The following is a 26,864-nucleotide window of genomic DNA, read 5'->3' on the forward strand; positions in this document are numbered from 1 at the left end:
GTGCATATAACCTTATCGATCTCACATTAGAGTCATGTATATGCTTGTTGCATGGTTCTGGATCTTCAAGTATGTGCAATCACCCCAAAATAGAAAATTTGAAGATTTCATGGGAGTTAAACGAACATAGATGCTCGCGTGCAAATTCACAGCATTCATTAATTTGTGTCGATCTTAATTGCTTCCAATTTCAACCACACGAGAAGGATAAAGGAATAGTGAGAAAATCATCTCTCATCTAGAAGCAGAGGCCACCCTTAACCATGTATTATAGACTCCGTAGTCGTAATCCACTTGTCCATAAAACAAGATAATAATCACAAACTAATAGAAAACCAAAAGAAGTTTTGCATCTGCAATCTATACTATAAGAGATAAACTTTCTTGCAACATGGATATAGCTGATTTGGTATCTTAATCCAATAATATGATTACATTTATATTTTTATGCTTCATCACATAAACATTTAAAATCTCTCGAGTTACGAACTAAAATTTTCAACAAATGACTTGTGATGCACTAAGGAACAACTAAAGATGTCCTAAGGAACAACTTGAGAAACTCTAAGGTATGACTTTAGTAGAGTCAAAACATGACTTGGAATGTCACTGGGTACAATTTGAAATGCATCAAGGGTATAAACATTTAAAATACCTCGAGGTACGAACTTAAATTCTCAAGGAACTACTTGAGATATCCTAAGGAACGATTGGAAATACCCAAAGGAACGACTTAAGAAACTCTTGGGTATGACTTGGAAAACGTTAAAACATGACTTGAGATGTTACTTGGTACAATTTGAAATGTACCAAGAGCATAAACATTTAAAATACATCGAGGTACGAACTGAAATTCTCAAGGAACAACTAGAGATGCCCTAAAAAACGACTTAAGAAACTCTTTAAGACTCTAGAATATGACTTGGGAAGCGTCAAAACATGACTTGGAATGTCACTAGTTACACTTTGAAATGCATCAAGGGTATAAACAATTAAAATACCTCGAGGTACAAATTGATATTCTCAAAAAACGACTTGTGATGCCCTAATGAACGACTTGAGTTGCGCAAAAGCTCAACTTGAGAAACTCTAAGGTATTATTTGGGTAGCGTTAAAACATGACTTGAAATGTCACTGGTATAATTTGAAATGCACCAAAGGTATAAACATTTAAAATATTTGAGGTATGAACAAAAATTCTCAAGGAACGACTTGAGATGTCCTAAGAAACAACTTGAGAAAAACTAGGATATGACTTGGGAAACGTAAAAAATTGGCTTGGAATGTCACTAGGTACAATTTGAAATGCACCAAAGATATAAACATTTAAAATACTTGAGGTACAAACATAAATTAATTCTCAAAAAACGACTTGGAATGACCTAAGGAACGATTGGAAATGTCCTAACGAACGATTATAGATGCCCTAACGAAGACTTGAGAAAGATAAAGAGAGACATAGACAGAGAAAGAGGAGGAGACTCACCTTCACAAAGTTCACAATTGCTTATTGATGTTCCTACTCACAGATTTTTCTTATTCAATTATTGGGTTTTGATAAACAAATTTTATTGATTAGGTTTATGAATTAGCAGATAGGTATGGAAAATTATGGTTAATTTGGCTTAATTTCTCATTCTTCCTTTTTTTTTTTTCAATTTTTCCTCTGATTTTCAGTGATTTCAGTACAATATCAAGGATTTTCAATTTTCACAAAAAATATCTTCAATATCGGGGATACAAGTGAAGATTTTGCTCACTACAACAAAAAAGGGCTTTTATAGCACTCAAAAAACGCTATAAAAACCCTTTTATAGCGTTATTGCAAACGCTATGACAGCCGACGTTATAATAGACCCATGGTTTATTATAGCGTTTTTGGAACGCTATAAAAAAATTTCTTTCTATGGCGTTTTAGAAACGCTATAAAAGATTTATATAATAGCGTTTTAAAAATGCTATTATATGTAACAATCTTTCATAGCATTTTAAAGAAGCTATTATAATTATTACTATAGCATTTTAAAATGCTATCGTTAAATTTTGCAAATATATAATAGTTATTGATTACATATTGTATTGCCTCCAGAATTATTTTTTTTAGGCTTTTTAGATTGATACTAGAAATTTTTTATATATAGCTAGCATTTAGTATGAAAATTATATGCTATCAAGTATATATGTAAATTAAAATAAACAATTGGAACTAAAACACATCATTAAATATATTGGTCCTGAAATACAATAAATAGATGTTACTTCAAATACCAATGTTAAAGCTGCATAAGTATAATAGTTTCACAAGTGTCATAGTTTCAAATTGACCTTTAAAAAACACTAATATGAAGGTCCTATAGTAACAAAAACGAGCCTAGCCTTCATGATACTCGAGTAACCTATTAACTATCCTCAAAATAAAGCATCCAATAGCCGAGTTTCTCCAAAATGCCAAAAAGAAAATATCCAATATCCAAGTGCCTCCAAACTGCCAAAAAGAAAGTCCAATCATTTCTAAGTTTAGCCAAAACCTTAATATAAGCAAAATATAATATTTCTTAAACTTATAAAATCTTGCCGAGTAACAATTTCATATACCAGATTCACCAACTAAACAATGGCTATAATTAATTTTAATATACTCTACACAGTAGGCAAAAAAACTCATTCTTTTAGATTTTTCATGAAAAAGATGCACTTTAAAGTCATAAATGGCAAGGCAATAGCCAAGCAATACAACATATACTTCACCTATCTTGAAAGATCATCTTCAACTTGGTTTTGATTCCCATTCCTAAACTTCCACGCAAGTTTTCTAGTGAAAGATCATATTGAAGACTTTCTTTTGTTTCCTCAGGTTTAACAGTGCAGTTTAGGATGATTCAGCAACAGTAATATGTAAAGATAATCAATTCTAATGTTAATACAGAATATCACTAGAATATTATAGTGCTTGTGTTTGAAATAAACATAAGCCTAATAAAGTAGAAGCAGTTGACCAAACATCCATCATCTTATACTCATCATGTCAGTATTATAGTTCAACCTTCCATTAAACTCAGACCAAGCCTAATTTAATTGTTAGCTTTTAGCAGTTAGACATCAAACTTAGACCAAATAGACATAATAAAAAAAAAAGATATACATTTGAATTTAGAATAGACTTTGACCTTGGTGTAGGTTAACAGAGAACAAACATAGAGGGAACACTATTAAATTTTTTGTAGTAGTGACATGACTACAAATAGACTAAGTAATTGCATAGATACATAAGGAAACATTACCTTCTCTTTCAACATCAGGTGCAAAGTGTCCTCAAATTTATCTCCTTATAGCGTTCAATAACATGGTTTTTGCCACCACTTCCATCCCAATTTCTTCTCCCATGATCGAGGATCATCCATCAACTAGATTTAACCAAAGATTTTATTTTCTATCAACTTTGGCATTTCCACCAGACTAATAATGCAAATACAAATGCAAATGCAAATAACAAAGCAGCAATATATACAAGTTCAATTTTTCCTTCTTAGTGTATAGCATGAATAAATAACTCAATCATTTGAGGACACACAAATAAATAAGTAGAGGTGACAAGCCTTATGCATAAAGTACTTAATACCTTATTTCAAGAAGCAAGTTGGCGCAAGAATTTAAGCTACCTGCCAGTTTCACTTCATAATTTGCATAGTATAAAACAAACATTCCTTTATTTGGCAATCTAATAATTATTGCTTAAGCTACTTAGATGATTAATCTAATAATTAATATTTGTAAGAATCTAGTTTCTTCTTCTTTTCTATCACTTTTTCTGGAGAGAGAAATAGATGGTGTGCAAATAATAAATTAAGATTTTTTTTATTTTTTTATTTTTTTGTGATAGTAGGATTCGAAACTGGAAGGAGGGGTTGGGGCAAATTGGCCTTAGCCACCTCCTCTATTAGTTGTTAGTTCTAAACTAATACTCTGTAGTAGCCAATCTTTGGTCTAATTAACTACTAGTCTAAGAGTTATTTCCAGCTGCCCTTCACTTCTCATCTCTTAGACCTCATTTGACTTATCACAAATAAGTAGAAAAACATATCAGGATTATCCAAATCCCCTTTTATTGTTCATTTGTTATTTGCCCAAAATTTATCTTGAAATTTTAATATGCTGACTTCAGAATTCGCAGAAAAGCATACCCAAACATATTTATTCAATTTCTTTAATTCATACAGCACCTAGACTAAATTAAGATACACAATTACTACACTAACATCACATATATACTATAAGAGAGAAAGAGAGAGAGAGACCTTGGTGTTGTTTACCAGCAGCCTCCAATGGGTGAGCTTTCCAATTCCCGGTACAAGTATAAATAAGCAAATGAGTAAAGAAGGAAGCTTTCACAAAGGGTTATCATTTTGTCTGCAGTTTCCAACAAAGTCAATCCTCTCTCATTTTATCTCAATAGATGCTAAATTGCTATTTCTCACTTCATTTCAAATTTCATCAACATCCAAGAAAAATGAAATATAGTAGCAAATCTCATTATGCACTTAATCACAAAATGCAATATAAAAAGCAGCAAATCCAAGAAAAAATCAAAATCAAAATTGCCCAACCCAACCCATAAAAATGGTAGGGCTTCTCTACGGATCACTTCAAGAGAAATAAATTTGACTAAAACCCATACATTAAAATCACCAACTGTCTAAAAGTTTAAAAATTTTACAGAAAAGCCCCAAATTTCTTTGTGAAGTAAACAACGATCAAACTAGCAAACCCAAAAATCGATGGGCACAAAACACAGAATCGGAAAAACCATAACAATTAGGTCGAAATTTACACAAAAGAAACAGAGAAACAATAAGAACGAAAAAATCACCTTTCGTTACTTTCTAGAGAAACCCCAACCTTTTTGAAAATCTCCGGTGGACGACGCTGCAACTCGAGACCCACGACAAATCGATGGCGAGAGGGTAGCAACAGTGGCGAGAGGGTGACGAGAGGACGTGATGATGGCGATAGGGTGACGAGAGGGCTGCGAGAGAGAGGATCTGGCGAGGGAGAGATGGTTGCTAGGGAGAGAGACAGTGACCACAAAAGGGTGAGAAAGTGAGGAGAGGAGACTTCTCGATCTATTTTCCTTTAGACATTGAAAAGAAAAAAAACATAAAACAAAAGAGCCCAGCCCATCATGTACCCATAGCGTTTTTAAAAATAATGCTACAACTATATTAAATATAATAGCACTTTTGAGAAAATGTTATAATTCAATGCTATTATAGCCCTCTTTTGTTGTAGTGGCTTCACCCCCTATCTGCTGACTCCAAATAGCAATATTTCAAAATATAGGCCAATATTTTGAACACTTATTAAAACTGAAAAATTCATTATTGAAAACCAAAATTGAACCACTCATGTTAGTTTGGTTCAATTTGTTAACCGAAAAATAAAAACAACCAAACCAATTCGGTCGGTTTGGTTTTGTTCGAAACTTGATTTTTTGGTATTTTTGTCCATCCCTAATTAAATGTTTCCGACTAAGACCCCGTTTGGGATTGCGGTGAAGAACCCAAAAGCTGCTGTAGATGACAATTCTCAATCACCTATAGCAGTTTTGATGTTTGGTAAAAAAATAAAAAACTGTTTTTCTCCACAATTCTCAACTCTCAAAAAAAAAAAAACAGAAAGCAGGTTTTTAAGTGCTTTTGAAAGCTGCAGTGACTCGCAGCAACAATGAATATTTTATTTTACCCATAATACCCTCATTGATTTCTATAATTTTTATTTGTTTATTTTAAATTAAAAAATATGTCCATTGTTAGTTATATTTTATATTGTAATAATTAATTATGATATTTTATTTATACGATTAAAATTATAATATACCTAAAAAAATAATAGGCATACTTATTTAATAATGTTGTTCTTAGAAAATTAATGCTAATAAAAATTTGTAGTCAAAAATTTCAAAAACAAGTAAAAAAAACATTTTATTTTTACTAAACAAATAAGTGAAATGCACTTTTAGCTTCATGTCTATTTTAGTAATTATACACAGTCACAACATTTTTATAATAACATTTTGCACTTACAGCACTCTTGAAAACATAGTTTACCAAACACTCAACTGTTTTACTTTATAGCTGACTTTACTTCACAACTGTTTTTTCTCACAGCAATATCAAAACAGACATGAGTTTTAAAAGGAGGGCTGCTATTTGCACACCTTTTTTTTTTTTTTTTTTTGCACACCCTTTTGTAAAAAAAAAAAAAATCAAAAATCAAAGAAAAAGACACACTCACCTCTCACCCAACATACTCTAACTTCATTTTTTCTCTTTTGCACACCCCATCAATAGACAAAAAAAAAAAAAAAACACAGACACCCAGCCACAGACACCCCCCTTCATCTCCCTCACCCGACCACACCCACCCACGCAGCCCTCCCTCAGCAGCCCTTTCGTCACTCGACCCACCCACCCAGCCCCCTCCCTCCCTCCCTCCTTCACCTGACCACCACAAGCAGCACCCGACCTCACCCTCAACCTCCTCCTCTTCTCTCCTCCCTCCCTCCTTTTCTCTCTCTGCTTTCTCCTTCGTTCGACATTGGTTTGTCGAAAATTTGAGTTGCCGAAGACCACCACAAGCAGCACCCGACTTCACCCCCAACCTCCTCCTCTTTTTTCCTCCCTCCATCCCTCCCTTTCTCTATCTGCTTTCTCCTTCGTTCGGCACTGGTTTGCCGAAAATTTGAGTTTCCTTTGGCAGCCACCCACCGAACACTCACAAACCATTCGACAGCCACCCGCCGAACACCCACAAACCATTCGGCAGCCACCCGCAGACGCCGAACACCCACAAACCATTCAGCATACATCCGTCGAACCTAGAGGGAGGTGGGCTGGGTGGGTCGAGGCTAGAGGAAGGGTGCGACGGGGTTGGGTGGGAGGGGATGCGATGGGGCCAGGGCTGGGTGGAGGGGAGGGAGGAGGTCGGGCTGGGTGGAGGGGAAGGAGGTGGGCTGGGTCGGGGCTGAAGGGAGGGTGCGACGGGGCTAGGGCTTGGTGGAGGGGAGGGAGGAGGTCGGGCTGGGTCGGGGCTGGAGGGAGGGTGCGACGGGGCTGAGGCTTGGTGGAGGGGAGAGAGGAGGTCAAGCTGGGTGGAGGGGAATGTGGTGGGCTGGGTCGGGGTTGGGACTTGGTAGAGGGGAGGGAGGAAGTCGGGTGTGTTTTTTTTTTTTTTAGGGGTGTGTTTTTTTTTTTTTTTTTTTGTCGGAGAGTAAGGGGTGTGTTGGGTGAGGAGTGAGTGTGTCTTTTCCTTTAATTTTTGATTTTTGATTTTTTTTACAAAAGGGTGTGCAAAAAGAAAAAAAAAAGAAAAAAAGAAGAAGGTGTGCAAACCCTCTTTAAAAGTCACGTGCTGCTTCCATTTCTAATCCAAAACCCACGTCTTGGCGCGCAAGAACCCTCCAAATTCCAAAAGCAACCCCAACAGGCCTAGGGTTTTAGCCGATTCCAGCTGAACCTAAAGCCCTCAAAAAGCCAAATGTCACCGTTTTCCATATCTCTATGAAACCCTCAGTTTCCCCTCACCCCCCTTCTACCAGTATGGCCTTATCTTCCGGTCTCCGCTTGTCTTCCTCTATCCTCCGCTACCGCCTTGCTGCTGCTCCGCTTAACCAGACCCGGTTCTCCAAGCTCCGACTCAACGTCTCGGAGCTCCGCTACCTCTCAACATCCTCCCGAACCCGGACCCAGCAACTCCACTCAACCAAAGCGAGTCTCAGGGACGACCCCGAAAGTGAGTACCGAGGCGGCGAGGGGCAAGATGCGAATGGGAGCCTGCTGGTCAAGGAGGACGCAAACGGAAGTAGCGAGAGAATCGTGCGTACTGAGCTCCACAAGGAGGCCACTGATGCTTACATGGCCTATGCAATGTCTGTCCTTCTCGGTCGGGCGCTACCGGACGTTCGCGATGGTTTGAAGCCGGTGCACCGTCGTATTCTGTGAGTGACGTTTGCTTATACATTGTTTGGTTCCTGAGAAAAGTTGAAGGGAAGATAAAGAATTAAGAACCCTATGAAATACCCATTAGTTGGCTGTATGATTCTTATTTTGAATTCTTTCTCGAACTACAGGTTTGCAATGCATGAATTGGGTCTTTCGTCGCGAAAACCATACAAGAAATGTGCTAGAGTTGTTGGAGAGGTTAATAGTTTGAGACGTTTTGCTTCCTTTATTTGAATCCCCAGTATTTACGCTTAGGATATATAATGTTTAAATGCAGGTTCTAGGAAAATTTCATCCCCATGGAGACAATGCTGTGTATGATTCCTTGGTGCGAATGGCTCAGGTAACTACAACATTTTCTATTAATGAATAAGTAAATTCATAAGAAAAGTAATGCGGTAAAAGCTAGTAAATTTATAAAGAATATTTAGTAGCCTCTAGTGCATTTGCTTTTTCATTTTTTTTTTAATGTTTGTTTTGATCTAATTAATGATTAGTTATTTACTTAATCTGTTCTTCTTACTGCTTTAAATCTTAAATTTTACAGGATTTCTCCTTACGGTTCCCACTAATCCAAGGGCATGGGAATTTCGGTTCAGTTGATGCTGATCCTCCAGCTGCCATGCGTTACACAGAGTGCAGATTGGATGTATGTTCAGATATTTATTTACCTTGAACATCATATGGGTTCGACATGCTATTCTTAGTAGTTAACATCTGGAGATCAATGTTAAGATATTTACTATACATTTCTATTCCAAAAACGGGTCAACTTCTTTCTCTCTCTCTCTCTCATTGTGCATGTCAACTTCTCTCTCTCTCTCTCATTCTCTCTCTCATTGTGCATGTCAATCATAATTATTTCTTTAAGTATTTGTTTAGTGTTCAAAAAGGTAAAAGAGATTTTCTACTCCATGCCCATTGCACGTTGGAAGAGTATGAGCATGTTGCAGTGTGCTGGAGTCTGGACACATATCTGAGGAGTGTAGGGGAACCATTATTCTGAAACATTTTTTTAGCAGGGACAACTCTTTTCTAAGCCTATGTTCCACATAGCTGGTTGCCCAAGCAAATGTATCATCATCATTGCTTTCCTGCAATAATTAATAGTAACTATTAATATGAAATTCCTAGGTCATGAATATATATATATATATTGTTTATATAGTTCTGACCCTAAAAAATCTCTTGTTGCTGTCTATTACATTTAAATTTTAATTACATGATACTGTGGTAGGTGAATGCAGACATTCTATGGTGCATTAATAGTTCAATCAGTCCTTTTCTCGCAATTTACATTCTGTTTTTAAGGAAGCTATTCATCTTTAGTAATAATTATATATATATGCTTTAATTTTGCAGGGTCTGACAGAAGCAATGTTACTGGCGGATTTAGAACAAGACACAGTCAGAGCTGTTCATTACGTTATGTAGTCATAAAGTTATCATTCTTGTATCATTAATATGTTTGTGCATAACGTGCTTCACTTGTTGCAGGTTGATTTTATTCCAAACTTTGATAATTCACAAAAAGAGCCATCACTTTTACCTGCTAGGCTTCCAACTTTATTATTAAATGGTTCTTCTGGGATTGCGGTATTTTTCTTAGATTTCATTAGCAAAAGCTGCTGCCACTGTTTTGTTCTTGTTCTTCAATTATTGTTGATCTTCTATCCACATATGATAGGTAAAATTATTTTCAGGTTGGCATGGCGACCAACATTCCTCCGCATAATCTTGGGGAATTGGTAGATGTTCTTAGTGTGTTGATTCATAATCCAGAAGCTACGGTAAGTGGTGAGAACTTTTATTATTATTATTATTTTTATCTTGTCTTTCTAAATGTTCATGGTCAGGTATATTTAAAATGGTTCTCTTTTGAATAATGCAAGTTCTTTTGTATTGGTTCATTATGGTTGTTCATAATACAACATTATGGTTGTTCATAATACAACATTATGGTCTGCAGACTCACAACTCTAAGATAACCTAGGCTAAACCAAATCTAAGAAACAACTGCCTTCCAGTCTAAAAGAATAGAAGAAAGAGCTGAATCCTTAAATTCAACTCATATAGACACCCACAGAGAAGACCAGAATCTAACTCTTTGACAAAGTTCCTTCACCCCTGCCCCCTTTTTAGTCCTAAAAAATTCTTCTATTCCTCTCCATTTAAATGATCCCCAATACAGCCAAAAACACTGTACCCCCACCAGACTTTACCCTTCATCCCACTGCCAAACATAACATGTTTTTCGCTTAGCAATGAATAGCAATCTGCTGAAATCACCCAGCTCACCCTGGCATTCCTAGGCAAATTCTGCCATAATCTGATAGTTACTGGACAATGTACAAAAACATGATCAGCAAATCGCACCAATGAGGAGATAAACTTCAATTAGGTCTTCTCCTTTGAGCAAATCGCAAGTATTTACCCTTGAATGAGCCAAAATTCAAGCTAGAACCTTTACTTTAGAAAGGGCTTTGGCTTTGCAAATTCCGCTGGGTGAAGTTCAGGAATAGCATCAATATCACAAAATTTCTAAGAAAAGGTTTGTAAGAAAAAGATCCTGATGACTCTAGTCTCCATTTCCTCGAATCTTGAGTGCATTAGTCAATCTAACCCTTTCCAGAGAGGCAACAGTGAAGACAATCCCAACCTCAGAATCATTTAAATTTCTTCTAAAGCCTAAATCCCTATTCACCTGATAAAGGTTGTCAACGACAAACCTGTCAATAGTTGCACTGAGATACCTTGATAGCAAAAACAGTCAGGGAAATAAATTTTTTAAAGAGGACTCCCTTTCCAACTATCAGCTGACAACACTGTAGAAAATTATCCAACCAAAGGACTGCGACTTGACCCTCTAAGAGCTGGTTTTGCATCCCACACATTCCCTTGAATCTCACATTTACTCCTGGTAACAGCATTCTACAACAACCCCCGTTCTAATGGAAAACTCCATAACTATTTGCTCAATAAAGCCTTATATCTCAACACCAGATCTCCCACACCCAAACCTTCTCTCTCTCTAGTTTGAGACACCAAATCCAACCTTACAAGATGCTCCTTTTTGCCTGAATATTGAACAAAGACAAGTAATAAGTCGGAAGACTCCCTATCACCGCTTGAATCAAAGTTAATCTCCTTCCTCTTGATACAAATGCCCTTTTCACCCTCTAACCTCTTCTCAACCTTTTCCACCACCAGATACCAAAAATTACTTGCTCTAGGGTTACCCCCAAGGGAAGCCCCAAGTATTTCATTGGCCATGACCAAACTTCAGAAGGAATCACAGTCGTAGGCAGGACTTCACTGTAGCGTTATAACTGTATGAGTTATTACTGTACCATTGCCATCTTTTTTCTCCATAGATATGAGGTACAATTGGGCATATTTTGAACCCTCGAGTGAACTCAAAAGAACTTTACTATGTTTTTGTGTTTTCTTTATTTTATTTCGTTTTTCCTTCTGAGTTCTTAACATTTTTCTTCCCTGTGGTAGCTACAAGAATTGCTCGAATACATGCCAGGACCTGATTTTCCAACAGGCGGACTGATTATGGGCAACATTGGGTAAGTTAAACTAGAAACTTCTTTGCAATCAGAAACATTGTTCATTTTGGCAAGCTTAGACAAAGATTTGGACAGCCCCTCCTTTTAGTAGTCCTTTCCTTCCTTGGGTTTTACCAGTTTTTATAACTTGTAACGTTTTAAAAGCAAAAGGGGGATGCCTATAATGTGATGATTGGTAGTGGTGATGTGTGTTATGTACATGCCTGCTGCTATTTTCATGGGGTATACTGCTATGTTTGTATTGGCTGTTATTTTTTAATTTTTTCCCCCTTTTTGATAGGAAATTTATCTATTTTTTCTTAATAAGTAAAAATGTCAAGAAACTTGAGCATAAGGCAGAGATAAGGTAAAATATTATACATAGTGGGAATGTGGGGTTGAAGATAACAACACAAATGATGAGAGTTATGTAGGACTATCCCTTTTGCTTTTGCTGGTTGCTTCCTCCTGATATATGTGTGCATGTGGGTGAGAACATTCACACACATTACGTAGACCATCCCCATTCCACTCTCTCTCTCTCTCTCTCTCTCTCTCTCTCTCTCTATTATCTATATAGCTTTATTCTTGTGTAATCAATGATGTTTTGTCATATGTTTATTTCTTCAAGCATCTTAGAGGCATATCGAACTGGGCGAGGACGTATTGTGGTCAGAGGCAAAACTGATATTGAATTGCTTGATTCTAAAACAAAGCGAAGTGCAGTTATCATAAATGAGGTGATCTTGGTCTTCCTGTTTAGTTTGCATTAAATATGCATTCATTCTTAGATTCTCATCTACTAGTTAATTTGTTAGTGATTTTATGCTTTGTGAATGAATCAGATCCCTTACCAAACCAACAAATCAGCTCTTGTGCAGAAGATAGCCGAACTTGTGGAAAATAAGGTGATGTCAAGTAATAAATGGTCCATTAAAAAGTGCTTGTTTGGAATTCTCATTAAAAGTAGTTTGATAATTGGTTTTTTTTTTTTGGTCATTTGATTATCTAAATCCGAAATGTTCCAATGTACTCATCTCTTCAAATGCATTTGTTAGTGTTATAATTCTAATTTAAAATTTGATTATTAAATCCAAAATGTTCCACTGTATTCATTTAACTTATTTGATGTTATCATCTTGACCTCTTATGATACTGCTTGTCTCTGTTTATGTTCTTCCCAAATTATATTTGGTTAATTAAACTTATACTTACCATCTCTCAAATCCCAAACTTGTCACCATGTTCTGACCAAAAAATAAACTTGTCACCATGTTTGCGTTTGTTGATGTATTGCACTTGTTACTTCTCTATCACTCACATTCAATTTAATACATTAATAAGGTCATACATTGTTGTTAATTAGTTACCAAGAAAATACATTGTTGTTAATTGTTATCTTCTTTTTTGTTGTTTTCTTCCTCCCCTTTTCCCTTTGTATTTTTTTTCTTCAGATCCTAGATGGCATAAGTGATATTAGGGATGAAAGTGATCGCTCTGGAATGCGTATAGTCATTGAGGTATGGAAATCTTTAATGCTGTGCTCCTCTGAGTACTTTGTAGCTTATAAATACTAATAATAATTCACATACTATGGAAAATTTAATTATAATAGGGTTTGTGATCGGATAATAATCTATTTTCATCCTTTTTCAGCTCAAGCGAGGATCTGACCCATCAATTGTTCTAAATAATCTGTATCGTCTCACATCTCTTCAATCCAGTTTTAGCTGCAACATGGTGGGGTGAGTTATATCCTTCTCAGTATTCCAGATATGGGTAGAGATTCACGATGCTGGCATTTTTTCTTCACTGGTCTATATAACTTTTTCTCTCTATTCCTTCTCTAGCTTACCTTTTGAGCTAAAATTGGAACTTGAATTTTGGCCTTGAAAGTGATAACTTTGTTTGAATGTTGTGACTTTAAGGAACCAAGATAACATAGTTAGACCTCCTGCATGTGCACTGATTTTATATAGAAAGTGAAATTAGTCTATTGCCATTGGTAAGGATATCAAAATAACAAAATTGAGGTAAAAGCTGGAAACAAAGCCCGGTTGGTGTAAGGGTCCGGGGCCCGATGGTTTCTCATTGGCTTTATTTCAACATTGCTGGGATATCATGAAGGTTTGATGAAAGTCTTTGAGGAGTTCCACAAGAATGGGGTGATAATGCAATAACCAACGAGACATACTTCTGCCTTATTCCAAAAAGAAAAGATTCAGTGTGACTTAATGATTTGGAGAAAATGGAGGGAATGGATCAAAGGGTGTTTAATTTCTGCTAGTTTTCTAATAATGATAATGGGCGGCCCAAAGGTACATTTGGTGCGTCAAGGGGACCCATTATTGTCTTTCTCATTTACCTTGGTTATTGATACTTAGACCTCGCTGGTAGATAGAGCAAGGGATATTCAGCTAGTGCATGGACTCCCAATTGGTTGGGAAGGGATGATGGTAGCACATTTGAAATTTTCAAATGATGCAATTTTCTTTCATTCTGGGTGATCAGAAATTCTTCAATTCAATTACAGTTATTGAGTTTTTTTGTCCAATATCAGGTTTGAAAGTTTAATGATCTAAGAGTTTAGTTGTTGGGATAAGTACACAAGATGGAGGGTTTGGCTGGTAGATTGCACTGTAAATTGGGAAGCTGGTCCATGAAATATTTAGGTCTTCGATTAGTTGGAACTTCACAAGCTGTGACTTTTTGGGATCCAATTGTGGAGAAAATAGAAATTAGAATTGAAGGACAGACGAAAGCTTTTCTATCAAGATTTAGTGGGCTCACATTTATTGAATTGATTTTTAAGTAGTGCACAACCTACTACCTATCTCTTTTTAGAAATTCCAAAAGAAGTGGCTAAAAGATTGAGAAACTAATGAGAGTTTTTTGTGGGAGGGAATTGAAGAAGGTAAAGGAGATCAGGTGGTTGGTAAGGTGGGAGTAGTCTCTTGTTCTTGAAAGAAGGGTGGTTTGGCAATTTGGTAAAATGAAATTTGGCTCTTCTTGGGAAGTGGTTGTGGCGGTTTTTGTTGGAAATAGATTCTCTTTGGCATATTATCAACAAAAGCAATATGGGCTACATGCTAATGGATGGAACTCTAATATTGTGGTTAGGTGCTCAACTCAGGGTCCTGGGAAAGACATCTCTAAATGATTTTACTGTTACTAAATCCTGATTTTTTCTGTTATTGAGTTATACTGTATTTTATTGATTAAATTTCCTTCTTCAGATGATGCATCACAATGCTTCTCTTGGATTTTCATTTGGTATTTTGTCTATTTACAGTATTCTTAATGGACAACCTAAACAGATGGGTCTAAAGGAATTGCTGCAGGTGACTACTTAAGTTTCATCCCTCCAATATATTTGTACAACCCACCCACCCACTCACTCACTCCTGCATATACATAAGTAATTATATATGCTTACTATAAATGTTCTTGTGTGGTGATGTATATGTGTTTCTTTCTTGCTTATATGCTTACAATGTTTAACACTTTATGAGATATGTTAAGAGTGGTGCAAGAAAATGGAGTTGGAACAAGACATGTATATGACTAGACTTTTTGGCTTCATTTATTTCAAAAGAAAATTGAACATTTGAGGAAAAGTTTTCTTGGAAATTTTCTCTGCAGAAGAACTTAGTTTCTTTTTTTTGGATATATTGTAGAAAAATCATTTCTAGAATATGTTTTTATTGCTGGCAAAGCTTCCCCGTTCCCCCTTTTCTTTTTCATTAAGAAATCATTTTTTTATTCATGCTGATTGGACTGCTGCTATTTTATGAGTTCTTAGTTGTTTCCCCAACTCTAGTTGATTTTTCTTGGTTTTTTGTGTTTTTTTGTTTTTGAGGGAATGCTCGTTCACCATTAATTTAAATATTATTGCCTTAAGAACACATTTCTTGTCAAAAAATAAGGAAATGCTTGCGTCTTAGAAAAGTTTTCCATTCAAACAAAGATCAGGGAATTTTCCATGAAACTATTTTCTGTTGAAAAGAAACAGAGTCCGTAGCCTTGGGATTTATGTTTTCCTGCATGCAGCAAATAGGGTTAATTAGGTCAGATTCTTGGGCCTCCAGGCTTACACTCTATTGGCCTTTTGTTTTTCCCTGCGCTGTTAACTATAAAAGTTTGTCGAGTCATCAAAATGTTCATTGGCAAATTTAGATCTGATTTGATGAGTAATGTTTTTACTGGGCTTTTATATAACTCTGTTGGGACATTGAATGGCTTCAGATCTTGGATAAATTTGTCACATCTCAAATCTACCTGGTTACTATTTTTTATCTTATTTTGTTCTTTTAGGATTTTAAGCATACAGTGAATGGTAAATATTTGGTTTATCACTCTTAAGTACCCATGCTTAATATGTTCACATTCATTGTCACGCTGATATTATGATATGAAGCTTTACGATATTGGTACTTGTCTTGTTACAAGGTTCTTATTGTTCTAGATGGTGAAGCTGCACTCAATAATTACCTTTGTTATTAAATGTTCACAGGCATTCTTAGACTTTAGATGCTCTGTGATTGAGAGACGTGCTAAGTTCAAACTTTCACAGGCACAGGATAGAAGACATATTGTTGAGGTATGGTTCTGTTATTTCCAAAGAAGTATTTTCTTAAATTGTCCTAGGAAATGATTATGTAGAGCCTCTATAATAGAGGTTTTTGGACTTCCATGTATGTGTGTTCACGTCTGCTCTAAACCACTGGTGAGAGCTTGAGAAGACTTCACTCTTTGTCACATTGCATTTGCAATTATTCTAGCTGTTCTTTATGTACTGCTGTGTTATTGTGAATTTATTTTCCTATATTTATATTTATGGCGCCACGCTACAGATTGCGGTGGTCCATTGAAGTTTGTAAAACCTTTTCAATAATTAATGGCTAACTTGGGCTGTCCAAATACTTCATAAATTTGATCATATTCCTTTGTTGACTTTGGAATAGACTCACAGTTAATATGTATGTTATTATTTACATAGGGTATCGTTGTGGGCCTTGATAATTTAGATGGAGTAATTCGCCTAATAAGGGAAGCTTCGAGCAATGCGATGGCATCATCTAGTCTGAGGAATGGTGAGCTCCCCTATGTTTTTAAGTTTTTTCTTTTCCTTAACTTAAATAGATAAGTTATTCTGCAAAAGAGCTGATGTCAACAACTTTTGGCACTTCTTTGGGGTTTAATGCAAATGAAGTTTAATGACACTTCGACAGGGAAAAAAAGAAGAAGTTTAGTGACACTGATGGCTTCACTTTCATTAATCAGAACCCTTATATAAGCTGTTCTTTTTTCGAACTTGTTTCTTTAGGGGTATGGTTTTGTTAATGCCTCATTTAGTGAGGCTCTTTTTGGAATACCCAAGAGTTCTAATATAATGTAATCATGTTTTCAATTTTGTTTTTTAAATTCCTTTGATCTCTGTGATCTGGCATTTGTTTTCTTTAAAATGTGGAAATCTATTAGATTTAAAATACAGACTTTTTATACTTATGTTGTCCATAACCCTGATATTTTCTTTTTCTTTCAACAATCTTTTTTAGTCCTTAATGAATGTTATGGTCAATGGAAATCTTGCATTTTCTTAAATGTGTTTCTTATCGTTACCAACTGTGATTAAAGATCTGCTTCTCTACTTTTAGCAAAATAGTCCTTTAATGTTTCCTGTCTACTTGCTCTCCTTTTATTATTCTTAATAGAAAGTCCTTTAAAATTAATTTCACAATATACTTATCTCTGCCATCATGAGTTTGTAGCTGCTACTTGCTGATAACCTTTACGGAAATTTTTATTTTTCCTCCCGAGTCAGTTGCATCTTCTCTTCTATGTCATTAGTTTCATTAGCATGTGCCTTTGCTGTTTATACTTGGCCTTCCTCTTCCTTGAACTTCAAGAGGCTTTTGGGTTGTATCTGATAAATGAAAATGCAAACCAAAGGTATAAATTATCAAATTTCTAATTTGTAACTGTTGGGAATATAAGAACCACTTTGGGTATTCAAAGCCTTGCATTCCAACATATAAATTATTGGGTCCCTCCATCCATTGGATTAAAGTTTACAACTGAGATTAAAGTTTACAACTGATGAAACCTAACTTCCATTCATAATAATTTGTGAAGCCTTATATAACTCTAGTTGCAAGATTCCTTAACTTGCACCTTTCTGTTTTGTGTCTTTCCTTATTTCCAATGGTGAATATTATTTTTTAGTTTTTCATTGTATCATTTAATTATTTGTGGTGGCTGTTTTCAGCAGTAGACATGGTTAACATTACTAATATTTCTTCTCATTCTTCTGTACAGAGTTTAATCTTTCTGAGAAACAAGCTGAAGCCATATTAGACATTAGCTTAAGGAGACTTACCCTTCTTGAGGTGCATAATAATCATGCCATTAAAATGTATTGATGAGAGACTTTTGGTCATAATTTTTTTATGAAGATCCTATTCTCCTTATTGTGCAGAGGAAAAAGTTTGTCAATGAAAGTGAATCATTGAAGCAACAAATTTCAAAATTAGAAGAACTCTTGTCAAACAAGAAACACATATTACAGGTATATTAGTCTGAGTAAGCTGTATATGAATAACACTGTAGAGGTCCATTTATATTATGCTTCTTTTAAAAAAAATCAGATTATTATTATGATTCTGATAATTAGTTGCCTGTGTTTTAATTAACCGTGACTTACATGCATTGGTCTATTTACTAACAAAAGCCGCATGCATCACCATTTATTCATTCCATTTACATGCATTGGTGTGTGTATATTCTATTAAGTATGGTTTTTAACTTCTTTCAGTTGTTTATTTTCTTAACAATTTTATGATTTCGATATAAAATTTTGATCTAATATAAGCAATATATATATATGGTCTTGTTTTAGACTTTTAATCACACGTTATATCAAAGATATACGTATTGAACTTGTTTCTATATTTTTGCCCAAAATTTGAAATGTATCTAGTGAATTCTACATGTATGTATTTTATATTGTTAAGTCCTCTATGTTACTAATTTTGCCGAAAATTTTAAGATTCTGTTTTGTAATCCTTAATTATTTTTTCATTGTGACCCCGTGTATGTATATTAATTTAAAAAATGCACAACTGATCAGGTTAATCAGGAGCCTCTTGCGCCACTCTCCTGTTCAGGCAGTCTACAACACATTTAATTGAGTTGGGAGTGGGATTTGAATATTAAGCTTATTTAAACCTGATCTGAAAAATACTTGGTGTATAGGATGTTTTTGCATCATCATATTAACTTCTAGTTATCTTTAATCCACCCTTGTTAGAAATTATATTTTGATGCTCGTAATATGAGTATCCTATTGATATATATTCTTAACCTACTTGTTTAAAAACAAATTTTAAATGTTCGTTAGCTGACTATCCTATAATTTATAGGCAAGATATTTGAATTGTCTCCAATATCATAAAACTGTTCCATAGCTAAAATTGACTATAATGCCTTTTTTTTAAAAAAATAATATATATATATTTTTTATATCTGATTAGTTGATTGAACAAGAAGCAAATGAGTTGAAAAGCAAGTTCTCCAATCCAAGGCGTTCAGTGCTGGAGGACAATGATGGTGGTCAACTTGATGACATAGATGTTATTCCAAATGAAGAAATGCTTTTGGTATTGCCTTTATCTTATTTTTCATGGAATTTTATTTCCCTCCTTTTTTTCCAATGAAGAAAATATATGCATACAATTCTTTATCAGTTTCTAAGAACTGATCTTTCTTCAAATTTTCTGTGCATATTATTTTTAGGCCTTCAGTGAAAAGGGGTATGTTAAGCGGATGAAACCTAACACCTTTAACCTTCAAAATCGAGGAACCATTGGTAAATCTGTTGGGAAATTGAGGGTTAACGATGCAATGTCGGACTTTATTGTTTGTCACGCCCACGATCATGTTCTATACTTCAGGTACATCTCTCTTCTGGGTTTCTCATGTAAAGTTTCTTTTATCTCTTGATTGGAAGAATTAATCTGAAACATTTGGAACTGTCAACATGTCTTGGAGGATTCATCATGTGGTGGGTCTAGGGCTTTTTCATGCTGAAGTTGCAAGATTTAAATTTTATACTTGCCTATGCTTATGGGGGATTTGGCGAAGTAGAACCAATGCTTTTGTCCTTATTATTAGGATAATGTCCAAAGATTGGTCCTATAAGGCCCTATGCCCCCTGTCATGCCAAGTGAAAACTTTCTTTACTGCCACCATGTAGTAAGTTAAGAATCATGGACATGAATGATCTTGCCTCTTTATTTCTTTGCTAAAAAAAAAAATTGGAATAGAAAATGCTTGCGTTTCTTCCTAAATTTCCACTTGTCTCCTATATGCTCATCCTTAAGCTACTTGGTCTTTCTCACCCCATGGATTGTTTTTCAATTTATGGTACGTCATATTCTTTCATCGCAGCCCACACAATATGTTTCATAAAACATATAAATCATTGCAATAGGTTGTTATGAGGTATTTTGTGTATCATTCTCTATAGTTTCATGTTATATTCCAGTTAGTTAGAGTTAGAACTGAGCTGGGTGGTGCTTGAATCAAGATTTTGAGACATGCCTGTGTCTTTAGCTTGGATTCTATCCTGTTCAATATAAGAGAACCTGGTTTTGAAATGTCTTGTCTTCTTATAATTTCCCTTTAACCAGATTTTTTTTTTAAATAGAAAATAAAAAAAATTCTCCTCATGATAATTTTCTCCTCAAAACTGTTGTCTTGCACTTCACTACTCTTACACTGTATTTGCTTTAGTTTCCCACCTGGTTTGAATATCAGTAATAAAGTATGCTTCTCTTGAGTGTCATAAGTTGTTCTTTTATCCCTTTTTTTAAAAAAAAAAAAAAAAAAATCTGTTGTAGTTCCTCCTCATATGGTGATATGATATGTATCAGGGCATCTTAGCATGTCTCTATTCATCTAGTTGTTCAGTATGTTTACATAGGAATAGGATATAGAAGCTGAAAACATGAATGTTTATCCTCAGAATTGCAACTTGTCCCCTTGCAGCTATAACTCACTTTTGTTGAATCCCAAGAAATATCAAGTGGCTGAAACATATTGATAAATCATCATATAAAAATCCATAAATTTAGATGCGCATCCCGTAATTTGTTAGTTTCTTTTACTGGTGCTGATAAAGGGTTTCCCTTGGCTGAAATCTTTCCTTGATAGATATTTGCATTTGATGACCTCCTAAAAGACAATGCAAATCTAGTTCCCAGAGTCACACCTTATGGCTTGCCTATTGAAAGTTACTCAGTTTTTAGGAGCTTTCTGTTGTACTTTTGTTAGTGAATGAACTTCAATTAATTTTGCATGTGGTTCCTGTTTTAACATGGTCATCTAATCCAATTTAATTTTTTTGATTTTTATCTATTTTGTACCTGTAACTTGCCTTGCATATCATGCAGTTAATTTTTGGTGATGGATGACTTGAAACTGTTACTTTTGCAGTGATAAAGGAATAGTGTACTCAGCTCGTGCATATAAAATTCCTGAATGCACCCGGACAGCTGCTGGTACACCACTGGTTCAGGTAATTTACCTTTAATCTGTTACTAGTCAATCTCTCTTTGTTTGCAATTCATTTAAACGATTGCTTAAAATTCGTATTTTTTTTTGCACTGGAGCCAGATCTTATCTTTGTCAGATGGCGAGAGAATTACATCTATTATTCCAGTGAGTGAGTTTTCTGCAGATCAGTTTTTACTTATGCTAACAGTGAATGGCTACATCAAGAAGGTCTCGTTGAGTTCTTTTTCGTCTATCAGGTCAACAGGAATCATAGCAATTCAATTGGTTCGTTCTCTTTCTCTACTTTAGTCTTGTATTGCCTCATGCATAAAATTCTCCTTTGGCTCACAGCTCATCATTTTTGTTTTCTGAAAAGAAAAATATATATATATTTTTTTGTTTTGGTACAAAATTACACATGGATAAGGAATCCACTGTTTAGTTCCAAAAAGAAAAATAGATACAACAAGACACCAAAACAACCAGACTCACAGAAAACATAGCAACATACATTACTGCACCACAGCCAGTCAATCCAGCTTAATGTTTGAAAAAAAAATCTCTCTAAAATCCCCTGTGACAGAAGCACACAAGGCTGACCAGAATCTGACTTGATCCCAGAGTTCATCCACCCCAACCCCATTGTAATTCTCAAAAATCTTTCTATTATGTTCCACTGTTTCTTTTTTTCGGCCAGGTATCTATAACGTTCCATTCAAATAACCCAGAAAATTACCATCACTGAACATCCCCATAGTCTTAGCTTTCTTTCCCTTGCTCAAAGCGATGAACTGAATGCTCAACAGCTCAAAATACCCTTTTGGCTCACAGCTCATCATTGATGTGATAGGTTCCTGGTGATGAGCTAAAATGGGTCCGTTGCTGCACAAATGATGACCTTGTAGCGATGGCTTCTCAGAATGGAATGGTTATCTTAAGTTCCTCTGGTATTGTAAGTTTACAACACTTTCTTTCTCATTCATACATTGTATGCAGTTTAAACATGTAATTACATTTTCATTATTTATTTATTTATTTTGTTGTTGTTTAAGTTTACAGTAGCTATTCATGAGCAATGGAAGAACACCGTTTGTCTTATTTTCTTTAAATCCAGAATTTGGTTCTCATCAATGTTGCCTTAAAACATGAGTTTTAGTCATGAAAGAGTACACAACAGTGATTTTTCCATAAGGTGGTCTAGTAAGGGTAATAACATGGCTAGTTTAGATTAATAAGTAAAGTTTGGGTTTGATAAGGGAATGTTAAGTTAGTATCTTTCTGGTTGTAGCATGTGTCCCAAATTTTATCTATGTTAGGTTGGATTCATCACATTGCACAATCCTATCAAAAGGGAAAAAAGGGAAGAAATATGAGGATATATATATATATTATATATGTGTGATATTTAAAATTCTTTCAGAATTACTAGGCAAGTATGGTGTAAACAGTTTCAGGCTGACTCATTTGAGTCATACATATGCCAATTCCACTTTCAGGAGATCCAAGCACCCACTTTTTCATCAATGTCTGTATGATCGTTTTTTGGATGCATCTGCATCGAGATTATCTTCTATCTAAACCATACTTTCTGTAATGTTTATAGCAGTGCAACTTGGGTTTTGTTGTTTTATCAGTATTATAATTTTGTGAATAGCTTTTGTATCCTATTTTCTCTTTATATTGGAATACACAAGTGATTCCAAGTTCTGTGCCATCATTGCTTAGTTCGAAATAGTGGTATGAAATGTGTCTGAACTGTTGGTTAAATGCATGGAAAATTTGTCCCTATGTGTCTTATGTGGACCCTCTTAAAGGAAGTAACAATAATCATTTGACAGACAATTTAAAGTTCATGTTTCCAAGATTGCAGTTGTTGTGGCTACCTATTTTCCTGAAATTTTCTTCTCCCATTTTTCTTGTTTATTTACTCCTTATTGTGTCTCTTCCGTGGGATCATCTTGTATCTTCCATGCACTTTTGCACCCTTTAGGGGTTGTTTGGTTCACAGAATTGATTTCCTGTAAAAATATCATCATTCTGGTAGAGACTAGTACTACTCGTGTTGTTTCTATCCTTGGTCATTTTACAGAATTCTGCTAAGAGAACTCAAATTTTGTTTTCTGGTGCTATATTGCTGGCGAACATTGATATAGAATTTACCTGAAGGATATTTATACGACTAATTTACACCATTTCATGTTCATCTTTGTTATGTACCAGATTCGAGCACTAGGGAGAAACACTAGGGGTTCAGTGGCCATGAGACTTAAACAAGGGGATAAGATGGCAAGCGTGGACATTATACCAGGAGCTATGTGGAAAGATTTGGAGAGGGTGTCAGCAGCTCCCAATAGCTCGTAACTTCTTTTACAATATAATGGATTTTTTCTAGTTGTTATTAACTCTAACCTTTGATTAGCATCAACATGGACTTCAGGGGTACTGGTTAGCTTGAGCAACCAAAACCTATCAATAGAAGTGTTTTGGTCGGATGTTTGGGTTACTTTTGCCCAATCGGAATGGCATCTCATTTATTAGGATAAGGGAGAAGGAAGAAAAAGGAAAAGCTAGCATAGTCTCAGGCTGCCCAATGCTTAGGAGCTCGTTCAAGTTTGAAGCGCATTGGGTCAACTATACTTTGTTGACAAAATGCTGGACAAATTAAAATGACATTCAGGCATCTGTATGTAGAAAGTGGATTTATGATGGACGAGCCGAATTGGAGGAGAGAGAATAAGAATTAAATTAATTTAGGTGAGGGGTGGAATAGCCAAGAACTTGAGGGAGAGTTGCTTGAGATGATTCAACTATTTGCACTAAAGACCTACTGGCTACTAGTGGGCTAATTACTAAGAGTCAATTCATTAAAAATGAACAAACAAGAAAGGCTAAAGGGAAGTCGAAAATACAATGGGTTAAAGCTGCAAGTTGTAACCAATGATATAATCATTATAACCTAAAAGAAATTGGCCTTGGATCTAGTGGGCCCTAGTTATTCGAAATTTGAGACAGTTGAATTTATTCTCCTACCCCAATGTAGTCTGATAGATTTGCCTTACATTTTGTGTTTGTTAATTGTGCCGCAGTGCTAGAGGTGTGAATGGCCCATGGTTGTTGTTTGTGTCCGAGAGTGGATATGGAAAGCGTGTTCCTTTGAGCAGATTCCACTCATCCCGATTAAACAGAGTTGGTCTGATAGGCTACAAGGTATGCTTATCATAACATAAAATTCTTGGTTGAAAGCTTTAATAATCTGTTCTTTTTCCAAGGTTGTGGGCTTATGCCTTTTTCACTGCTCCTTTTTCAGTTCTCCACAGAGGATCGCTTGGCAGCAGTTTTTGTGGTTGGATTCTCGTTGGCAGGTGATGTTACATAAACTAATTTGAGGCTGATTTCTGATGTCTATGAGCTTTGTCCTTAATTTGGTTAATTTTATTTGAATTAACAGAGGATGGAGAAAGTGATGAACAAGTGGTACTTGTAAGTCAAAGTGGTACAGTCAACAGAATAAAGGTTCGGGACATTTCAATACAGTCTCGCTATGCAAGGTAAATTTGAACTGGGGTATTTCCTTTGTATTCTGAAATATGTCGGGGTAGTTGTAACACACACACACACACATAATTCTCTGTCAACTATGTACTACGATGGAACAGTATGATTTTCATGTATAATGGACAGATCCTTATCATCTCATGTAGTGGTTGGTGGTTGATATTGTGATGATATATTTTCTTTGAATATACATCTTTCCAGGGGAGTTATCTTGATGCGGCTTGATTATGCTGGAAAGATTCAGTCTGCATCATTAATCTCAGCAACAGACGAGGAGGAGCCTTTGCTAGAGGTTGAAGCTGCCGTACAAGGCTAACTGTACACAAATTTATTGCTCAGTGCATTTCAAGGCCACTTGTACATATATGGTAGATATACATTGAAGGTGAAAACATGTATTTTTGTTACACAGTTGCTCTTAAATTATTCTGCCCCTTTTTGAGAATTGTCAAATTTTATGTATATCAATATTGGTAATTTTAAGATTCCATGGGCCTGAATTGGGGAGTCAAATCTGATGAAAAAGATTGCAACTGCACCAGAGTGCCATTTTCTGCATGCCACAATTCTGAAAATACTTTTACACTTAAATCCCAATTTGCAAGCCTTCTCCGCTCTCATGTCCAAGGAGTGACCCTGCTCTCTAGACCAATTTCTCATTTTCTTTTTCTTTATTGTGTTCTTGACTGGGGTTTTGTTTATGTGTTTTTTTGTTTATCTTAATGTTGTATTAGAGTTATCAAATAAAAAAATGGATCAGTAAATCCTTTTTTATTTTTTGGTGGCAGGAGTAAATTCTGTTTGAATGAACATGAATGGTTAAAATTTGAACATTGAAAAAAAAGAAGAGAAAATTAGGGAAAGAATAGGAGAAAATCATTTTGGTCTTCAACATATGAAAGTGGCACTTGTTTAAGAGACAGTTGGCCTTTAACACTCAAAAACCATTAGTTTATGATCCGGCTGCACACCTTCAAAAATCCAATGAATCATATTATGATGAATATCCAAGCACACGTTTCAATTAGTTTGATGGCGTTTGAGTTGCTGGTATGTTTGGCGACAGAGGAACATGCAATTGTTTGAACCTAATTTCTCTTTTCCTACTGCACCCCCCTCATAAGATTATTTGACACTTTGCTCGCGAGTGAAAGAAGTTTGTTGTGAATAGTCTTGCTAACCTTTTTTTTTTTTTTTTGGTTTTTGTTTACATTTGTGGGAATCGAATTTTGGACATATTTTAATCATAACCCTTACCCCACCTACCCTCACTACTTGGCCTAACCACAAGGAGTTAATGGTCTTGCTAACTTTGGTCTCTCGGTAAGTTTGTTGTGATTATTGGGTTTACTACCCATCAATCTCCTTTGACCATATAGGTAATTGCTGTTATTATTTGCACCATACGTGATCCAAATTTCCTCAGCATATAGGTAATTTTTAGTGATGACAGGACAAGTGCTACAAGGTCTTGTAGAGCCTACAGTCATAGACACAAAGGCATTTGTAGGGATCCCAGCTAGTGTTGTCATTGTTGTGTAGTTACAGGACTATGCACAAGAATGAAGAACCTCTGATGAAATTGGAATAGGGAGATCATGTGAGAAACTTGAAATTAGAATGAATTGGTGTGAAACAAGAGGTAAATGAAGTTCTATTATTAAAAGCGGGGCAATTTACAATTATCATATTATATTTAAAAATCTATTACTAAATTATTTGGCAATTTCTTGTATGGTCAATAAAATCTTTTAATAATTATAGGGTTTAGAAACCGACATATTTTAATACATGAATTATATTATAGGGAGATATATATTCATATATCTTTGGGGTATGTCTCGAGACAGCATCAATAATCTATTAGCATTCTTTAAAATGCGCGCAGAAATTATGCACTATGATATAAATTGATCAAAGGGTGGGAGAAGCAATAGTACAATGCGAGCCTCTAGGCCAAGTAACCCTCGTACTTGTAACTCTTCTTGATCAAGAGAAAGTAGAACCACAAATGTTATTAGTGTGGAAATTAAAGCATCTAATCCAAAATGGATTGACAATGGATGGAGTTGCCATGACATTATATATTGTAACGTTAAGACTTAACATTCACAATGTAGGACATTCTATCAACAATTAGCCACAAATTTACCCTAATGTTTCCTTGTAACAACATAAATAGTAGTATTACTAATATGAGAAA

General features: G+C 35.4%; 1 protein-coding gene and 1 long non-coding RNA gene across 3 annotated transcripts; one reads left to right on the forward strand and one right to left on the reverse strand.

The window, feature by feature from the left end:
* Positions 1–2,450: 2,450 nt before the first annotated feature.
* On the reverse strand, positions 2,451–5,104 carry LOC147291472 (uncharacterized). 2 transcript variants are annotated; one of them, XR_015121503.1, is made up of 4 exons: positions 4,868–5,104; positions 4,296–4,407; positions 3,282–3,404; positions 2,451–2,485 (listed from the first exon to the last, which is right to left on the reverse strand). It is a non-coding gene; the product is annotated as an uncharacterized LOC147291472 (long non-coding RNA). The 2 variants fall into 2 exon arrangements; XR_015121502.1 differs by lacking the exon at positions 4,868–5,104 and having other exon boundaries at positions 4,296–4,544.
* A 2,345-nt stretch (positions 5,105–7,449) lies between these two features.
* Positions 7,450–25,161, forward strand: GYRA (DNA GYRASE A). Its single transcript, XM_086237323.1, has 27 exons — positions 7,450–7,993; positions 8,126–8,195; positions 8,275–8,340; positions 8,545–8,646; positions 9,360–9,404; positions 9,495–9,593; positions 9,701–9,787; positions 11,502–11,572; positions 12,183–12,291; positions 12,397–12,459; positions 13,006–13,071; positions 13,208–13,296; positions 14,844–14,892; positions 16,065–16,151; positions 16,551–16,644; positions 17,870–17,940; positions 18,030–18,119; positions 19,084–19,209; positions 19,346–19,503; positions 21,047–21,128; positions 21,227–21,391; positions 21,957–22,058; positions 23,327–23,463; positions 24,193–24,313; positions 24,414–24,468; positions 24,555–24,654; positions 24,863–25,161. Exons 1-27 carry the CDS (start codon positions 7,557–7,559, stop codon positions 24,975–24,977), a joined length of 2,856 nt encoding a protein of 951 aa, XP_086093449.1. The 5' UTR covers positions 7,450–7,556; the 3' UTR covers positions 24,978–25,161.
* Positions 25,162–26,864: the final 1,703 nt, after the last annotated feature.

This window comes from Dryas octopetala, chromosome 3, assembly GCF_963921425.1.
Source record: "Dryas octopetala chromosome 3, drDryOcto1.1, whole genome shotgun sequence".
In the NCBI taxonomy this organism is placed as follows: Eukaryota; Viridiplantae; Streptophyta; class Magnoliopsida; order Rosales; family Rosaceae; genus Dryas; species Dryas octopetala.